This window comes from Danaus plexippus, chromosome 6, assembly GCF_018135715.1.
Source record: "Danaus plexippus chromosome 6, MEX_DaPlex, whole genome shotgun sequence".
NCBI lineage: Eukaryota > Metazoa > Arthropoda > Insecta > Lepidoptera > Nymphalidae > Danaus > Danaus plexippus.
In genome coordinates, this window is record NC_083540.1 from 7,870,781 (window position 1) to 7,891,889 (window position 21,109).

Here is a 21,109-nt window from a genome sequence, read left to right on the forward strand (position 1 = left end):
TTCAAAAGATAAATTACTCGGAGTAGCTTAACTTAGCTGCTTGAGCGCAGTAAACTGTCATATAAAATAATTATTTTTTAAGTATTTATAATGTTTCGTGGACTCAAATTATTAATTTGTTTGTACTTAGTTCAAATATTGAAATTGGTAATAAAATTCTGAGTGACCTTTTCATTTATAAATCTTATTAAAATAATGTTGACTTCGATTTAAAAATAGAACTGAAAGATTACAGTCTTATTACTTATTTTCCAAGACCTGGCTTATGTTTGCAGTGTGTGGAATTTACAATCTTATAATTGTACCTCCCTTCAATATATGTCTATTAAATCATCCAATATTACTAATGAAATGTAAATTCTTCATAAAATACACTTTAGAATCTTCATATTTTGCTTTAATCATTTTACGTGTCACTAATATGTTATTCTATCTAGAATAATATTTGCCTACATATATCAGTACCTTATATAAATAAATTAGAATGGTTATTTCTAGTAACGAAGTTTGATGTAAATAAAAAATTCACTAGACCCTTAATGTAATTGCAAGTCGATAAAGATGTTATCTATAAGAAACGTGTATGTTCGACCGTACGTAAAGTACAATACATCGCAAAACACCAAGGTTATAACCACAACCAGGCTAAGCTAGAACAACCCTTCGCCTTGACCGATGAACTTGGTCTAAATACACGTTAATACAAAGTTGAAATGTGATTCAAATCATACTAAGAACTAGAATAATGTGATTCATTTTGTTTTTAAATTAATTTAATTTATTGTTAAGACTACTACCGTTGATTTAAAAAAAATATATACTTAGTAAAGTAATTGACATTTATTCAATTACTAATGTAATTATAAACATAATTTAAATTTTTCAGAATGTTTCATCTAAATCACTGTTTTATATAACGTTTTAATTAAGGTATAACATGATATTTATTAAAGCCGCAACCTTAGCGATATGTTTTCCTTCAATGTCAGTGTTTAATTATTTTTGTTGCGGTTTGTTAGAGCTGAGAAAATAAAAATAATACAAGAGTATTTATGATAACCTTAAGTTAACCTCTGCGATAGTAAGTACTCTGTAAATTTATGATTCATAATCCTAAATTTATATTGGAGAAAGAAAAATTAACAAAATGGGTTCGATATTAAAAACGTACATAAATCTATATAAATAGGTTATATTTTCGGAACACAAAAGCAAAACAATATGGGGATTTCATTATCAATAATACCTCCTAATCCGATCTCTCCCCCCTACCCTCCTTTTTCCAAGAAAAGATATTCTTACAAAACTCTTAGACTAATGTTACTGTTACATGTAATAATTCTTGGAAATTATATATAGCTTCTAAGACCTCTCATTAAAGTTACCGAGTATTGAAAGGTATTACGATAGAAAAAACAAATCCTTGTGATTCCCAATTAAAAGAATTGAAAGTTCCTCAGAGACACATTCCGAGGTAATATTAGTAAACCATATTTGGTAAAATCTTTGTAAACACAAAACATTTTTTTACGACTAAAAAACTCTATTCTCCACACATTTACATACGTGACAGTTTTTAGCAGTAGTAGTTTATCGGATCATCTTCGTTCGTATACTATATTTCTTGTTTTTTGACAAATTTAATAGTTTTTGTACAGAAAATAAATAATGTAAGAATTATAAGAAGTCCTTACGAAAGCCAAAATATTCGAAATAAAAGGAGCGTAGACAGCTTTTTAGATGGGGTTGATGTAGGATTTTAATATTTTCGAACCCAAAAACGGTAATGTTTTTCTTAATATTACAGGTAAATATCTGATTCCCAACTTCATATGTTTTATAAAAACGGTTCCTGACAAACAGATAAGTGTTCCACTTGGACTTATGAAAAGAAATTGAAAAAAAAAACACAAATGAATATAAACAGTTCAGTTTGTTAAAATCTGAACATGTAATAATATTTCTTAGCGTAATTATAAAATTAGTAAATTTTATTTTAATTTTCATCATCATCATTAAATAATTAAAAAGGCCGGGGAAATTTCAGAGGCCGATAAACTAAAACCATAAACGTCCGCCTTCACTACCTTCAGCAACGTTACCACCTAGCACTAATCACCATCCTATTTACTATACAAATAAACTTCATAATAATTCAATTCAAATATAAATGAAACCTCTTTAAAGTATTAACAAGACTTAAATTAAATGTCACTATATTATACAAAGTTTTCCATACGTAGAGGTATTTGATTAGGTAGGAGTTTGCCAACAAATTTGCTACATGCCTTGTGCTTCCATTATCAGATACAGTAACCCTCATTTGATCAGCGATAAGTTATCAGACACTCCCTATCCATTACCACTCAACAAACTTGGCAGAGTTGGCTGTTCTTAATTCAACTCTTCCAATAAGTTTACACGTGGTAGAACAGTGGCCAGTTCTCTCAACTGTTTTTGGTAATATATATTCTTTGTATTATATATTAAATCCAGTAAACGTAAATTGATTAAAATTTAAAAATGTATAGGTTTAATAAACAGTTTATTTATTTAAAATTCGAACGCAATGTCCCATTGCTATTCATGTTTTAGATTGAAAATATTCAATATACAACATAGCTATAATTTATGTAAAAAGTTTTAATTATCTTTATTAATACAATTATGGAATTGGTTAGGACAGTTAGTATAATGCAAACTTCAATTAATATTGCCAGAACAAAACAGAAGCCGATTAACTTACTAAACCCTATTTAGGTATTCAAATTGCGGTTGGGAATAAGTGAATCAGTAATTTTTACAAGGGAGCAACGACCGTTTGGATTCGTGACAACTTTACGTGCTAAAACACAATCTTATACTAGGTATAGCCTAGTAAATCTTTACTAAAACTTTAGAAATTAACCCTATGTCCAACATTTAAATAATAACAAAAATAAATTTAATTACTCTATTAACAATTAAAAGCATTACTTTTGAGAAATTTTTTCATTATTTTATAAAAACGTGCTTTATTTAGTGAAATCATACGTGATTTGATAAAAATATAAATTTCAAATATAAATAAGAGTTGAGCGGTATAGGCCGAAAACAATGCAATTAAAAAACCATTAGCCCTTCGACGTCCAAAAAGCAACCGTCAAAATTTTTAGTGTATCATGCCGTGAAGCGTCATAAGCTCTTTTGTGGTTATTTTATTTATTTTACATTTTGAAAATCAAAACATGTCGTCGTCGGCAACATCAGTGGAACTTGATGATATTCTGGACGTGGATACGACTTTGATGACTCTCAGGAAACCGACGGAATTGAAAAAAGTTATCGATTCTATACCTAAACCGATACGAGCTGTTCCAAAGAATGGCTTGCCTCTATGGTACAGACTGGGACTCGAGTGCAAATTGCCGGTGCCGAAAATGCCCGCGGGGAAAATCATATTCTCACGCGGAAAAATTGGAGAGGATGTGAGTAACATTGACGAATACTATGTTTGGGGTGTATTCTACTTTTTTATAGAAATGTCCAAGTATATAAAGTTTTAAATTGATTTTGTATATACCAAAATAACACGATAATAAAATTTTGAAAGTGAGGTATCGAAACGTTTAGATAATATATATTATAAGTAAATAAATATCTACTCAAGGTCACGGAAACAATATGATAGCTTTTATTTTTCCGCCGTGTGGCCATAATCAATATATATATATATATATATATATATATAGATATGTTATCCAAGAATTGTTTTTGTTTAAAGTTGTGTGATCCCGGTGATTACAAGAACCATAAATCTTTAATAATTCAGGATACGTAATAAGGATTACTATTACGCTCATTTGAAATTCAAATATATTTAAGTCTTTAAAAGTAAGGGGAAGCCTCATGAATCAAAACTCGCAACCCTCTCCCCGGTGAGATTTCTTTGAATTTATATGATACAATATAGTTATTTTTAAGTCAAAAATAATAATTCGTATCTTTCATATATGTATGTTATTGTGCTAAAAAACTACATTGCTCCTGAGTTTACCGCATATTTTCCTTGCTTTCTATACGACTAAGTGAGGACATACATAGGTCCTTACATGAATATGTATATCCTATGCATATATAAATATCCTATCCAACCATCTAACCACGCTCCTGCATGTATGATATGAAGACTACATGAGCAATATAGAACGTAAAAAGTATTTCATGTATTAGTAATTTGTAATCCATCTAATATATTTACTTGATATATATTATATAATTTTTGCATTGGTTTATTTAAAAATAATTCTTTCATTAATTCTTTCGTTTTCTTTCACTTTCAATCATTCCGAATAAATAAAAAAAAGAATTAATTTGGATTCCGAGTGTCAATTAAATCTTTCACTCGTAGGTAAGAAAGTCGAAAAAGTTTTTTTTAGATTTTGTCCAAACACAATTGAAAAAATATATATATATATATATATAAATGTTATGTGTATCCAGTCAAATTAAGTATAGTGTTTTCATTGACGTGAGTAATAAGGAATGCGACCGGCAGAAAGAGTGACATAGACAAATATCAATCTAACTCAGTCTACCGTCAATAATAGTGACGGTTGCATTAGTCAATCGTTCACACCATGCACAAGACATAAGATCCTAAGATGGATTCGACAATATCATGAAAAATGGAAATGTGAATTTTAAATGTACATTGATATTTTTAAGACGAAAAGCAACAATAATGATATGGATATCAGAATGTGAAAACATAAAAAATAAAAATAAGACAAGTTCTTGTTGACAGGTTGAAATACAAATACAAAATGTACCTACATATTGTTACTAGAATTGACATGTTCTTTTTTATGATTTTAATATATTTTTTGAATACTTTCTATAAATACTCGTGTTCAATGTTTTTAAAATACAAAATAGTTATTTTTTTTTTTGATATAGTGAACAACTATTTTTATGTGATAGAATTATTACGAGGCCCTCCCTAGACGAACATGAAAGATGAACCCTTTTAACCAGTATTGAAACCAGTTAAATTAGTAATGACGTATTTCATTTGGAAAAGCTCTTGAAAATGCGTATCATGCATTTGCATTTTTTATATACATATATATACATACACTTATAAATAAACTTTGGTTGTCTGTTGGTAAATACAAATCAACAGCTTTTCACTAACTGAATTTTAATCTATATAATATATTATAGTATATACGAAACTTAAATTAAAATTTCAATATTTTAAATTTCTGCCTCTCTGTCTGGCTGTTTGTTCAGGCTAATCTCAATAACGGCTTTAATGGTTTTACAGGCATTTTCACTCTCATGTAGTATATAGCGTAAGGGGTAAGTTAAGCCACTTTGTAACTGTATTCAAAAGGGGAAAAGTTCTCTATGCGACTAAATATTGATCATGGTATTCATTTTTAAATTTGCAAACCTTTGCGAAGTTATTTGTTTAATCTAATAGGCAATGTCTGAAATAGAGTCATTGTCAAAAAGACAAGATCTAATTGAAAATCTTCAAGAAATGTAATGAAACCTCACTGATGATAACGCATACGAAAGAGGAGTTTTAATATAAGGCTAAATCCGCTGGCACCAGCTGGTTATATAATAATTTACAAATGGCTTTCATTACGTCATTCTATATGAATATCCGGGATTTGTTTGTCTTCAAACATCTCGTGTGCATCAATTTCTGAAAAGTCAGTTCGTGGACTTTAAAAAAAGTTATTGAGCTTCTATTACAGCTTTTGATACTTATAACCGCCATAAAGGAAACAATTTTTTCTTATTTTATTTACATTCTATTTTTCGTATTTTAAATAAATGTTTTCAGTAAACATATAACAATTCAACATATCTTGTTACATTACTTACAAAGTCGGTAAGCACACTTCGTATAAATTGTTCAAAACAAATTTTAAACAGCCGTCAGCAAAATCTCCGTGATCTTCTAAACGTTACACACGTTGGTTTGGCTTACATCCAGAGCTCGTCTCAAAATGAAGCTCAGTTTAACATTCATTACTCAAAATTTAATGGTATGTAGAAGTGAACTCAAGAAGAATAAATACTATTTGGGTAAAACAACCTTTCCATTAAAAACAGATAAATGCAGTTTGCGAACGAGAATAACTAAATTTTAGTCAAATCTTATATAATAATGGATCCGTTTAAGTATATACAAATCTTATTTAGAAACATATGTCTTATCGTAATATAAATGATAATAAGCATTAAGATGCAATTACGTAAATAACCATCTAGACGGTTTTCGTCGTGATGAAAATCCGTCGCAATTTCCTGCTCTTTTCAGACCGAGGGGAGGAAGTCACTCAGTAAATAGTAAACGGAATAACGGTTTCAGTCACCGTAAATCTTTACCTCACTAATGACAACACGGTTAGTTCTATTATACAAAATTTCTGTTTGATATAACCGTTAATGAATGAATGAGGCAAGAAATTATATTACCGATAAGACTTTAGTCATATTTATAGTATAACAGGGTTACGTAATCGTTTTTGTATAGATTCAAAATTATATGCACTGCATATACCTACTGTACACTGATAAGAATATCATTCAAATGGAACAAATCATATACCTATTTGTAAAAGGCAGTTGTATTTGGAATAGCATTTTAAATAAACGAATGTTAAGTTTAAATTCCTATTATAAAATATTTCAAACCTATTATATCTTTCATTAATATATATTGAATTAAATAAATAAGCAAAATATCAACTACAGAAAAAATGCACACGAATTGACCTCGACAAAACTGTCTTGGTGACTTGCAAAATAAACAAAATACTATGAAAAGATAATTACTGAAAGCTAAAAGCTAAATGGAAATAGTTATTAATGTTACAATTCCTTAGTAGAGGTAACAAAGGTCGATTGTTCAAAGGATAATTCATGTAAATGGACACCGGTTTCCTGACTTCAGATTGAACGCTGCTTTTTAACGTTACTAAGACTATTTCCTTTCATTATGTCGATGTCCTTTGTTGCTCTAACTCCATTCACAATCTATAATTGAGAACCCATTGTTTTACATTAATGAAGATTATATTTCGATTTAACCATCGCTTATTCAGGCAAATCTGCTTTATAATAAATGTCTTTTATACCCGAAATATTTTTATGCCGGTAATAAAATATCTAATTTGTCCATTCTAATTTATAAATAATAACATTAAAGTAATAGAGTTTCAAAAAATATAGTGACTGTGAATATAAAACCATAAAATTATTACAGACGACTGTAATTAAATTATCACAGCAAATAACAAAAATTTTAATATGGCGAGTTAAAAATACACGAGGTACAATATATTAAAAACTGACATTGTAAAAAGAAATATATTCTTCTAAAACATAATCATTAACTAGCAAAAAATAATAAAAGACCAGCAAAAAAATGCAAAATAGTAACATATAATTCAACAGAAAAACGAATAGATGGATTAAAATTGTAGGCAAGTTAAGTGTTATTCAGACATTTTGTATGGACAGGAAAACAATAAAAAATCAGAAGAAATAAGCTTACGTGTAAGAAAGGAACGAGTAAATCTCTTGTCAATTTTAAGGTTCGACGCCTCGGTCTTGGAACTAATGCACCTCGACCAACATTCGACCTCACAGACCCATACTGCAACAATGTATCATACGACTACGTGCCCATGCATGATCCCCACTTGGCACATCACTTTGCACAGAAACCAGCGAGGAATAGGATGAAATTGCTCGGCTATTGCACCAAAGACGGAAGAGCTGTCTGTTCATTGAAGGAGTTTAATCAGTATCGTAAATATTTGTACAATCAATTCATGGACAGGATCCACATGGAAATGAAAATGTTGGTATGTAATATCCGTACAATATATATGATGATAATACAAAAGCAGAATTAATTTAAATCCTTAAACAATAACCTTGTCTCTAAGGATGAGAGAGCCCGTGACGACTTAACGCTGAAAAGAGTAGAGGGAGATGTAGCTAGGCGGTTACAAGTCTTCACGAAGTCGGAACGAGCAAGGGAACATTTAGAAAAAGTGGCTCAGGAACACGCTGATGAATGGGCTGAGAAAAAAAGACAGTAAGTATTCCTGATATCTAAATTTTTCACAGATTCTAATTCACGATAAATAACTTTATCTTAAAAAATAAAACAATTTTTGGGTTTTAAATCATTAAAATGTGAAAATCGATCTAATGACTTCACAAGAAGGACATCTGTTTTGTAAGAAACAAATTTTTCAGAGCCTTTTATAAAACTAAATTTTCGATGTTTAAACAATAATTATTTGAAAAATGTGCTCCAAAAAAATATTAATTGAAAACGATTTTGTCAGTGCATTTTCATCGATGAATGTAATTATTTTCATAATTTCATGATCAAGATTATCATCGATATTTAGCTTCTCTTCTTAAATATATATTAATAAAAACAATACGTAAACAAAACTATAATTTAATATTTTTTTCAATATCCATCTAATATTTTTAATTAAAATAATTACAAATATTCTTTTATACCCGTCGATACGAATATAAAAGAATATGTTTAACAATTTAGGTTAAAATAAAAAACAGTATGATATAGTACATACATGATTTTACTTTAATATTGTGATTGAAAATAGTTCCGATTGTATTATGATTTATATTCTTAGAAACTAACAGAGGCTTCTTTATCGAGAGCTTAGTGTAATCGTATATATAGAACTGTGAGTATTTTGGCCTAAGACGAGAGCATATAAGACAAAGAATATTTAAAAAATACGTATGTTTGTCCTTAATTTCCTCATATAAACATATACTTTCAATAAGGTAACGATACTGCGGGAAAAAGCGGTATAGTAATAATTATTTATTTACAATGTTTCTAAATTTATCTCAGCCATAACGTATTCATCATGAGTCAGTCAAGTGGCAGTGAAGTAATAAGCCTGAGAGGCTCTAGCCCTAGATTACCCTGTAACGCTTCATGCATCCGTTTCATGGAAACATTAATATAGTTGTAATCCATCCAACCATCCATCAACTAAACACGTCCAAATAATGTTTACTTAAGATACATTACATATAATTATAATTTAACGTAGCAATATTTTTCTCAGTTATTATCTATATTCCATGACACTGTATTGAAACTTTCTACGTTCATATCTCTTAACAAGACATTAAGAATATTCTGTATGACAAACCTTTTCATTTAACCTTTCAGAATCTCTTTTTTAAGCTTGAGAAAAAAAAATACATTGTTAAAAATTTTGTCTTTTTTACTATAATTGATATAAATTTATATCTTATAAATTAATTTTAAGACTAATGTGGAAATGTGGCTTGAGTTTTATAACAAGTGATAATGAGACTTTAAATCAGTAAAACGTCAACGAAACGTAGTGATTTTAAAAGTTTTTTGTTTTTATACACTGAAATCTTTTACTAGGCAGCGCCTTACTAACCATGTTTTGCACTTAGTGCTGACAAAAAAGGTGCTACATATTTATATTAAAAAAAAAAATATTTATGTTACAATTATTTCCAATTAGAGTTCTAACTAAATTCTATCAGTGAATCATAAATTTAGTTTTATAAAAATCTATATGAATATTACTTTTGTTTTCTATTACAAATCCATTTCTTAAAACAAACTGGACAGTGGCTGAATATTGTTCAGCAAGTGGAAATAAGTCGTGGTGGGCTAGAGATTAAAGGCCCGCCTCTCATACGTGAGGGCGCGGTTTCGATACCTGGTAAGTACCAATGTGATCCCTTCCGAATCATATGTACTTTCTAAGAGTATTTAGACACCACAGACGGACGGTGAAAGAAAACATCGTGACCCGGTCTTATAATTACAAATTATAAGAGTGAAATCGCCAACCCGTATTGAGCAAGCCTGGCGATTAATGCTCTAACCTTCTCCATGTGAGAAGAGACCTTTGCTCAGCAGTGGGCTCCTATACGCTGATGATGATGATGGTGATGAAGTGGAAATAAAGCCTTAGATGGCAAACTCACTATCCCAGGAGCACCTTTAACATTATTATTTTAAAGACACACAAACTGTAAGTATATAGAAATTCAGACGCCAGAAAACTGTACACATCCTCTACCGTACAAGTGAGAAAAAGCAAGCATATTTCTGCGATCGGATGCGACTACGGTCTATAAAAAAAGATACCGGACTCGCTTTGTCTCTGGTCGATCAATTTTAAAAAGGGAATGAAGAAATTAAATCGTTCTATTCCTGCACACCTTTTCCAACGTGCATTCAATAAAATACCGAGAACTTGGCTACTGTACGCCTGTGATCAAAATTGATTAGATTGATTTTGACCGAATCACAGTCACTAATAATCCTTTTTAAACTGTTTTTGCATTTCTCGAATGTGACAGCTGTATCCCACAGGTCACAGACTCCACATGTTTGCTTTGCAGAGACACGGGAACTGTACGCGCTTGAAGCACCAGCGTATTTTTGCTAGAAAGTCAAGTTTTCATGCCGCTTGTACTTTAGACAGCCTTGCCTAGGACTCAATGAACCGCCCCCAGTTTAGGTTCAAGGATACCGCAATACCTATTGACTGTAAGCAGTTCGTGTATTCCAAGGATGCACTCTGGAAAGTGGGAGAAAAGGTGAGTGGTCCCTTTTACAGTAAAAGAAAAGCATATATTTTGATGGCCTTAATTTTCACAAGATTTTCATCAACTGTGACATAAACGTGTCATTACTGATATACGCTAGAAGAGCTTTTTACAGCTAGCCCGCCGCTCAGGAGAGGCAGTGGTTATGTGGGATTTGCTAGCCCTAGTGGCGGAGATACCAACTAGACTCTAAGGTTGACTCTTAATGAGGCCTCAAAGGAAAACTATCTCACGGAACTGTGATACACATACATATACTCAGAAGCACTAATAAAAATTGTAATCTATCTATCTAATTGGCATAGCAGTCTTAATAAAAAAAGCAAGCGTGGTTTATTAGTGTTTAGGTGTTGGCAGATAGAGTGAGCAATTAATATGGAGGATGGTTATTAAAAGAGCTCTTGAAATTATGACTATATTCATACAAAAAACGGACTCGTTGACCCAATGGGGGCTTACTCTGGATATTAAAGGAGTCAGATCCTTCTTCAAAGGAATCACAAGGAAATTGTTTCCGAACCATTATCCATATAACTTTATCAAACAACTCACCGAAACCTGATAAATCTGTTAGCGCCATCCGATGAGTGGCAACTAGGTTGGCTGCTTATTTTATGGTCTCCCGCCAATATCATCATCCTATAATTTTTTCGTAGAAAAAAAGCGATAAAGTGGAATAGTGTTATTAAAATATCTCTAACCATATGGTATACGTTTCAGCCAACAAAACTTTCAAGTACTATCTTAAATTGATTGATGTTACAAAGCCCTCCTATATTTGTGGAAATTATTTTAAACAGATATTCCATAATTTGATCTACTTATACATACCATTATCGATTATATTTGCATGCAGATTGCCAAATCAGTATGCTCAATCGGCGGAAGATTTGTTCCGAAATTACAAACAGATGTAACAATTTGCATACACTAATATTTTTCACTTTGATTCATGTAATTGAATGTATATAAATAAGTTTTTAAGAATAAAATTTATAAGTTTGAAATTATTAAAATGTGTATATTTTATAGTTTTCATTTTTATAACAAAATTAGTTCATTCCATCGGATAACCAAATATGAATAGTTATAATAATTTCTTTGATATCAATATTGTCTATAAATTAAAGGAAAGCAGGCGTTTCGCCTTATATTGGATTAAATTTCATTAATGTGTCATGTTCAGGAACTGCGTTCATCATAATTCATTTACCACAGTGTTACTAACACAGCTCCTGTTTCAAAATCTTATATATAAACAAACTTTACACTTCTTTTAAATTTTTACGGATTTCAGATATTTATACATATTCATGTTTTGGTCTCGGAAAGTGATAAATCCTTATAGGTTGGATGACAGAACGTCGAAGTATTATTTATTACATGTGCTAAACATTGTTTGATAACAATATTTCCAATGCTAGGCACTTGTTTGGTTACGTTTATGGTTCTGTTAAATATATCTTGGCAGGAACAGGTGAGTTGGCATAGTGCCAGGTTTTTTACGTTCGCCATGACAACACGACGATAAAATATAACCATGGAAGTGCTCGCAGGTTGTAAGTTAAACAATGCGGGAATTTGATAATATTATATATTACTCTAGTGAATTATGATATTCCAGTTAATAGACCTATATATATAAAATACCTATATATATATATATATATATATATATATATATATATATACATATATATATAGGTCTTTTAACATCCTAAGTTTATAACCGCACGTATTTTAGAGGTACTCATGAAATCCACAAATGGCAATGAAAATACCACAGTCCCAACTTTTATTGGCAATATTCGGAGACATCGTCGACTGCCATTTATCATCTCGGTTTAACGTGAACAAAGATCGTAAAGATTACTTTCTATTACGTCACGTTGTTTATGAGGAGAATTCAATGATTGAATGGCTTCAAAGAGTTATAGCAACACCTTTCGCCTTTATCTTTAAATATACTCTTAAAATGTTATTTGCCTATGATTAAGATAAGAATGTTAAAATTTCCTTGGTATTTGAAAATTACATTTTAATGTATTCATCAACCTGACTCGTCTTTCGCAATCCAAGGCTTTCATGGAACTTGTAAACTAACTCATTTGCATAACCCATTTAACTAAGTCATTCGTCAAGCGCTGTTAGCACTGTACCAAAGGGCTGATGTTCGTATGCAGTAGCTGTGTGCTTACGAATTATATGGACAATTTGGTTTAGTATTGGGCTTTGAAATGTAATTTTATGTTCAATTGTATAAATCATACAAGATAGATTTTTAATTTTATATTTTAATTATTAATTTATTCACTTAAAACTTTATAATACAATTATATTCATATAGTAGAAGCTAAAAATATGTTGCTCGAAACCTTATTCTACAGTTGTTAATTCAGAAGTTTTAATGAGACTATTTTTATTGATGTTTTTTGTTCAATAACTTCATTTAAATAGCAGGGTTCATAAATCACATCAATGAGTTCTAAGCAAATAATGGGGAAACTAGCGGGAATTTTGATGTTTTTCTTTCAACGCTTAAATTAATGACTCGAACCCTCAAGTTTTAATTAAAAGCAAGGAAAGCGTTTCATCCAAAAGGCATATGTAACGCGAAATGTACAGAATTAAATTCGATTTTTCGCAAATGGACATAAACTCACTTAAAATATCTTACTTGTATGTACACATTTACATATGTGTATTATATATGTGTTATATATATTTTAATTATCTGATATGATACTGTTTTGTTAAAGACATGATACTTTTTTTTCACTACATAATCCAGATGATAAGGTTAAGTTTAATTAGGTTATAGCATTACATGAAATGAAAAAAAGGTGATATTATTTGAAAAGACCTAAGAATAATCGGTTTTTGGTATTTTATAATAGTTGCACGTTTTTAACATTAAACTTACCCGTTATAAAAAAAAAACATTCTAAATATAGAGCGAAGGAACAGGAAAAGAAAATTCAAGCTAGAATGAAGTATTTGGCCGAGTTTAATGAAAAACAGCGCAAGGATCGAGCGGCGAGGGCTCATGAAAAACAGAATCGAATTAAGCAGAGAGTACAAGCCGCAGCAGAGATGGAATTGCGACGGAAGATAACTATGGTGAGGCAATGGAGAACAAATGAGAAGAAGAGATTGAACCGACTGAAGCAGGAAAGAGAAGCTAAACAGAAACGGCTAGAAGATGAGGTACATTTTCATTAGCATTTTTCAATTGCACGCTGATTTTACGTGTCAGTTGATTCTATATGATTATTTAGACGATTATTCCGAGTTTTAACTTCTAAAATTAAAAAAGTTTGATGCTGCCTGTAATTTGAAACCTTTAAGCGAGATAGTCGTACCGTAAAAGTGTTAATGAGTGCTCTATCCTTACTTAGGTAAATTAAAATCAAAACTTTTTAAAAGGCCGATTGCCAGTGGCATTTTGAATAACATAAATCCGTTTTAATTGCACGTTTTTATTTACTATATCTATGTATTGATATTTTTTTGTTGTAGCAAGACATTTGAAGGTCAATAAAACTAATTAAGCAAAAGCCTTTTCATTCAATTTAGTAAAATTCTTTATCACATTACAATAAAACGAAGGAGGTACCAATATGAACATAATACAATTTGATCTTTATCTTTTATTCAAATGAGTATTATTAATATTAGCTAAATAGTTAAAAAGATGTAATATTTCTTCGAAATCTTAATATATATATCTATTGTATTCGCTCTTTAATTTTTGTTAATAATGACAAGTGGTTGTTAATAATTTAAGGCCAATAGTAAATGGAAAGCGCGTGTGGAAGCTCAAAATCTGAAGATACAGGAGGAAGCGCTTCTTCTTAAATTATACACAGAAGACATGAAAGCAGCTGCTACGAGGCGGGCCAAGTAATTTTTTTTTTATTATAATATGATAAGTAATTTGTTCAGATACACTCAATGTTAGGTTTTATTCTTTTGTGTTATTTTTTTACCTTTGTTCACAACAACAACACGGTAGCTTTAAGCATAACATATATTTATGAAATTAAAATAGCAAAATACAAATTGAGATAGATCTAGTTAGAAATAACAAATGCCTCGTATTATTATTAATATGTAACTTTGACAAAATAAATATGACACTGATATTCAATATATTTTTGTAAATCTACAGGAAAGCAGAAATATACGCATATAACACTGATTTGGAGTTGCAACGCATCAGACTTGCAAACTTGAAACTTATGCACGGGGGAACGGCAAAAGCAGCGAAACTCGTCAGAAAAATGGGAATTGAATTTGAAAAGGTGAGTTACTCGTAAGCTCCGCACCTTAGTGAATACGCTCCCTTCTCCTCACTTGCCCTATTGAATTCTTCATATATATACATATATGTTTAGATTCGATCCATTCAAGCTTGAAATGTTTCTGTTCTAATACTTATTTATACTAGTACCTCTCCTGCGTAGAGTAACGACAGCAAGGGAAGAATTTTAAACGCCACATTAATGATGGTCATTATTTAAACAGAAACAGCCTACTAACACTTTAAAACTTTTACTCACTTTATTTAATAAACATATGGGAGTCATTATGAACATATTAATTTTGGAAACAAGAAAATAGATATTGATTTTTAATTAAATATTATTTTTAATCAGTCAAAACGAGGTGCTAAAGGTATGAGTCAAGAGTTGGCGCAGCGTTTGGCTGCTGAGGCCATGACTTCAGCGGTTTCTACGCAAGGAGATAGGCTCATGACTCTAGGACAGGCCAGAGCACGCATGGATCTGGAGACGGTGCTACCCACAGCGCCCATTAAACTGTTGGATGAGGTATGATTGATCTCGAATGAAAAAAGTGGATTTTATATTATTTATTGACAAGTTTTCAGATGAGCATTACCGTCTTATTATGACATCAATCCCAAATTTTGTTTTTATTTATAATAATTGATTGAAAAGATGTCGTAGCAATGTATCAGTTTTGATTAAATTGTCTCAACACATACCAACAACTCCTATTATATTAAATTTATTGTAGTGTTGATTTTTATGTAAACGTTTTGAAATGTAGATGTTAGAGACTGCGATATTAGTGTTCTCGAGAAGACGAGTGGATACCTTATTGCGAGATATACAAAGGATGGTTCGCTCTAAATCAGCGTCGATATTCTTCCAAAGCATACGACCTCCCAGCCCGAAGAAACGGTAATGTATAAAATGATGAATATCGATAAGTAAATCACATAAATAATACATAATCTATAAATTAAAGAATTTGATATTCAAGTATTATGTAGACAAATAAAATGTTTTTGTGATCGTTTTAATGATTTGTGAATTTTAAACTAACTTATGTTTTGTTATGTCCATATCTTGCATATTAATTGTAATGTAAAGTAAAAAAAAAATGAATCATAATGACTGTTACTATAATAATTAATATTTTAACTCTTAGATCAAAAACACCAAGATGGTGTATGCAAGTGGAAGCTGAGTTGACTCGGCATTACGCGAAGAACCACACAATAATATTTGGTGAGGTTGAAGACATACCTAATGAACACTTCGTAGAAACTGAGATGAAGAGCTGTAGGGATAGGCCGCCTACGCCCGTGGTATGCAACTCATATTAATATGATAAGCTTTTAACAATTTTATTATAATATATTACGTAGTTTTCAATTCATAATTAATAAATACTATGTAATATTTATATTCATTTCCAATCCAAATTAATGTTACAGATTATAACATTACTGCCTCTCAGAAAGTATTCTTAATGAGTGCGATATATGCTATTAACACATTATTTTCTGTTGTCAAATACGAACGGCCATTTCTTCTACAAATTACTTTATATGGATAATTTTAAGAATGCATTTATCTTCCTGTAATCAGCCGTCTATGACGAAACTGGCAGAAGTGACGTTCTCAGATCGCGTTGAAGACCTTCCTGATCCTGTTGCTATACCGACCTCCCTTCCTGAGAGAAGGAAGCTTCTAGAGGTACGACAAAAATAAACACAACAATTATGAGTTTGTGTAATTCTAAATTTATATACATATAAAGAATACGTTTTATCTATTTACAAGCAAAGCAATATTGATATTAAAACGGGGATAAGCTCTACGTGTTCGGAGAACATTGTTCAGGTTGTAATAAAACTTTGATATGTTTGAGGACCTCAACGAGGGACTGAATATTCTGCGTATATTTTCATTTCCCTTTTTCAACCTTTTTATCAGAATGAAAGATTTTATTATTTACTTTATATTGTGATAACCGAATTTCATGCGGTTAAGCCTTCTCCTAAAGCTTTAAAAGTAATAAACTGAGAAAACGATAATAACTAGACGTAGGGCTTGATATTTCACTATTGAATAGGTTTCTAATTTAACTTTATTTTTTACAGACTCCTTTAACAGTTTCCTTCCTTATAGATAATTTAAAAAAATCGTTAAATTAAGTTTTAATGAAGTTAAAGTGCATGCATTTTAACAGCTATTAGATAAGTGTTTTAAAATGACTGACTACTTTAAATTAAAACATCCAATCACAACCCTGAAAAAAAGCTTGATGATAGCTGACCAGAATATACTCAAAGTATATTTCCTTTTACATACAAACTTAATTAGCCATAATGCTCATGAATTGTCGCTATCGGCTAAATTGTCAAAAACATATTCGTTATTTATATTAACAACATAATGTTATGTTTTTTTTAAATATATTTATCTCAATATACGACAATCACTTAGCGGATATTGTTCACGCGTCAGGTAGATTTAAATCAGTTCGCAATTTCCTCGCTCCGTTTGTTTGTGCTGCTTTTGAACTAACTCTACAAAATAGTAACCATAAATCCTATGTACGTGATGCTATGGACTAAATTTATTTTGTAAAACATTTTTTTTTTATTACTCAAAGAAAAAGTACCGCGTAAAATAAACTTTAAACTAGATTTAAATGTATACATTTTAACTTCTCGTGAGAGCTTTGAGATTGTGCATTGAAAACCTTCAAACGAAATTTTAAATTACCTTCTTTTCTTGAAAATATTCTAAGAACATTTCAACTAATTGGGACTTTTTTATGTAGAAGTCACTTCGTTATCTGAATTATTAGATATAAAAGTTGGTTTTAATGAAACTGTAGTATATAAAGGGAGTGTGTATCGAAACATCCTGCTGATGAAGCAACACTGACCCAAATCAGTAATTGGATTGTTGGGCTACATGTTGACTATGTCGCGTGCGCGCTCTGATGCACAGTTCACTTCAAAATGCTATTTATCTATTAAATTCAATTAAATACGATATCCTGTTACTTTACTATATTAAGTAGAATAATGTGGAAAGATTTTTGATTAAAATACCGAACTTAGGTTATTTAGGTTTAAATACTAAAATAGTTGATTGTGTTTAACGTAAATGTTACAGATGGTGAATGTGGCAGGCAGATTGATGTCTCGATCGGTCATTCAGAGAGTTTTCAAGGGAATGGACTTGACAGTGGGAAAAGTGACGCTCCCAAACATGAGACACCCAAGTTTGTTATATAAAATTAACTATTTATTTAAAACTACAGTGATCCGGACAAAGATCCCAAATTTTTCATTAATAATTTTGGCTGCATAAATTTTTCTACTGCAGATTTTAAATGACTTTAAATATAAATCATCTGTAGATATGGGAATTCAAATGGATTGTGATGTTTAACCTTCAACTGATTATTGTCTTTGTTCTATAGCTTTTTTAATGAGTGATAAATAAAGAATATATAATGATTTTCGATTGACATTTCTCAATTTTGTTCATAAATAGGTTAATATTGATAAAACTAACTCGGTATCTCTTTATACGTTGTTCATACAAAATCTTTTCAACACATAGATGATTAAACAAAAATATTTAGTAAAATATTTTTTATCAAAATCAGTTAAGAAAAGTTTTTCAACTAGTTTCCAAACATTAATTTAACTGCAGTGGAGTGGGGTGAGGCCGTTGAGGGTCTGTCCCAAGCGGTGGTGAGCAGTCGTGTGAGCCCTGATTGTGCGGACGTTAGAAGAGCTAGTGAGTTCCTCGCGCACAGGATCCTGTGCTCGCTCATGAGAGAAATGAAGGAAGAGAAGGCGAAACTGGTGAGATCTATAACTTAAGATTGACTGGCGGTGGCGTAAGAATTACACTTTATACCCAGATGGTATTGTGAAGGTGAAGCTACTGAACGTATGACCCACATACGTGACTAGTATTAAAGAATATAAATTATTTATTACTTATCTTATTGCCAAATGCGTAAAAACGTCTTAATAAAGCTACCTATATTAAAACAATTTACCCACTCCAAAACCGTGCTCTAATATGGGAGATTCGCAAATTTGCATACATTTTACCGAAATTCATTAGCACATTACGGACGAGCTTGTTTGATTAAAGTTTCGATATGGTACGTAGAAGTTATTGAAACTTTGTAATATTCAGTATCGAATTTTATAATTTCAACGAAAGTTTAATGACGGGAAACATACGACTTTTATATCCATATTAATTAATGTAGCATTTGCAACGAGTTTTCCTTCACCGTTTAAACTTTGTCGTAACTATCTTGTTCCGTTTAGATCATAATGATGGAATTGTTACAAACATACTTGCTAACACATTTGTTAGTGACGATAAGTATGGGAAGAAAATTAATGTTCTATCTGGTTTCTTTTTACAGAAATTAAACTTAAACTCGGAAGATAATAAAGATTTTTACACTCCTGGAAATGTCTCGGCTGGATAATAATATGTTTAGAAGTTTTTTGGATTCTACTCACTGTAATCGAATTGTTAAATCGTTTTTAGTAAGCTATATACTGTCCGTTTTTGATTTTTACTAAAAACGTATTTGTAAACTTTATAAAATGTAAAAAATTTGTTATGTAGAAATTTATATTTTCTTAATAAAGTTTTAATGCTGTGGTATTTATTTTATACATTTTTTTTTTAGTATATATTTTACAATATTTCTTTTTATTTTTGGCATAGAATATCGATTTGGATATACAATACACTAAAGACCTTATGTTTCCTAATTAATCTTGAATAGAAATTCTTCCTGAGTTACTCATCTGAATTTTCCATTTCCTCCGAACTGTATTAGGGATTTCTTCAGATAAAGGCCTTTAGATAAATTGACATAGATTTTTACCCAAAAAGCCTTCATTAAGTTGATCTTCAACGATCTTTTAGGTGATTTTAAGTGGCGGTTTTATACAATGACATCATTGTTACATCAATCTTGAAGTACTTTTATGGTAAATTCCTCATATTTCTAGTTGTATGTAAAACGCAATATTTACCAGTTTCTAATTTCCCAGCTTAAATTTTAACATTAATAAAGAATTGTGAAACCTAAAAAAGGTAAATACAATACACTTTTGAGAAATAAAACGCATAACAAAACTCCTTATGCTTAAAGCGTACCTACTAGTAATAAAGCTAATATAGCCTTGTCACAGACATTCACATCTCGTCTGCCCGTGATCACGGTTGCTGAAAAGTAACCGAAACGTCGGGATTATGTAGTTTTTTAAATAATAAAAATCCGCGTAGTTTATCCGAAAAATATTGGTTTCATTTAAATGAATAAAACTCGCTAAAATCTTAGATCTCATTATAGCCTTGTAATTTTTAACTTATCGGTTTTAAAGAAGGTTTCCTGTACCCTAATAAGCATTTTATATTTATTAAAAGAAAATCAAAAAAAGTTTTTCAAACAGTTGATACATTACCAAAATAACAGAAGTAAAAACAAAATAGCGTAGGTACATGAAAAATCAAAAGCATCCTTAATTTAAGATGGTTGTGTATATTATAATTTTATTTATATTAAATATAATAGTTAATGTTAAAAATACGTATATTGTAAATGGAAAAATCACAGCCATTATTTTTATCTAATGAACCGTCGGGCACCAATTTGACACAGTAAATATTCATTTTAACAAATATTTGAACATATTTATTTCCGAGCAGATAACTCTTTATATTGAGGGGAAATTTTAATGACGTCGCGTCTCTTAATTACACTCAACTTTTGCGAATGTCAAATATTATATCTTTCATATTAGATTTGTACGGCGTTTAAAATCTGAATCTCGTATCTTGAGATTAGTTATAGAAAAGCTAGAAAGCCAAGGGTTAGTAGAACTGGAATAAAAATCAATTCTAAAAAATATTCAAACACATAGCTGTAATTTTGATTTTACGCATTAATATTTTGTAATTAAGGTGCAATAAATGTTAATTTTATTGATTTTTCTATGCAAACTCTACCATCAATTATCCGTAACCCCAAACAGCGTCACAAAGAATGGCGATTTAAAATGAGCTACTTCCTTTATTTTCAAGGGCTCTTTTAAATGAAGTGCCGCTACGTGATCCTCAACCGATAC

General features: G+C 30.6%; 1 protein-coding gene across 1 annotated transcript; it reads left to right on the forward strand.

Annotated features, from left to right (window-relative positions):
* Positions 1 to 3,107: 3,107 nt before the first annotated feature.
* LOC116778748 (uncharacterized) lies at positions 3,108 to 19,646 on the forward strand. The gene is made up of 13 exons (XM_061529946.1): positions 3,108 to 3,467; positions 7,599 to 7,871; positions 7,956 to 8,107; positions 13,620 to 13,872; positions 14,453 to 14,568; positions 14,837 to 14,969; positions 15,324 to 15,497; positions 15,739 to 15,872; positions 16,123 to 16,282; positions 16,566 to 16,673; positions 18,108 to 18,216; positions 18,654 to 18,808; positions 19,390 to 19,646. The coding sequence occupies exons 1-13, from the start codon at positions 3,228 to 3,230 to the stop codon at positions 19,453 to 19,455; spliced, it is 2,073 nt and encodes a 690-aa protein (XP_061385930.1). The 5' UTR covers positions 3,108 to 3,227; the 3' UTR covers positions 19,456 to 19,646.
* The last annotated feature ends 1,463 nt before the right edge of the window (positions 19,647 to 21,109 follow it).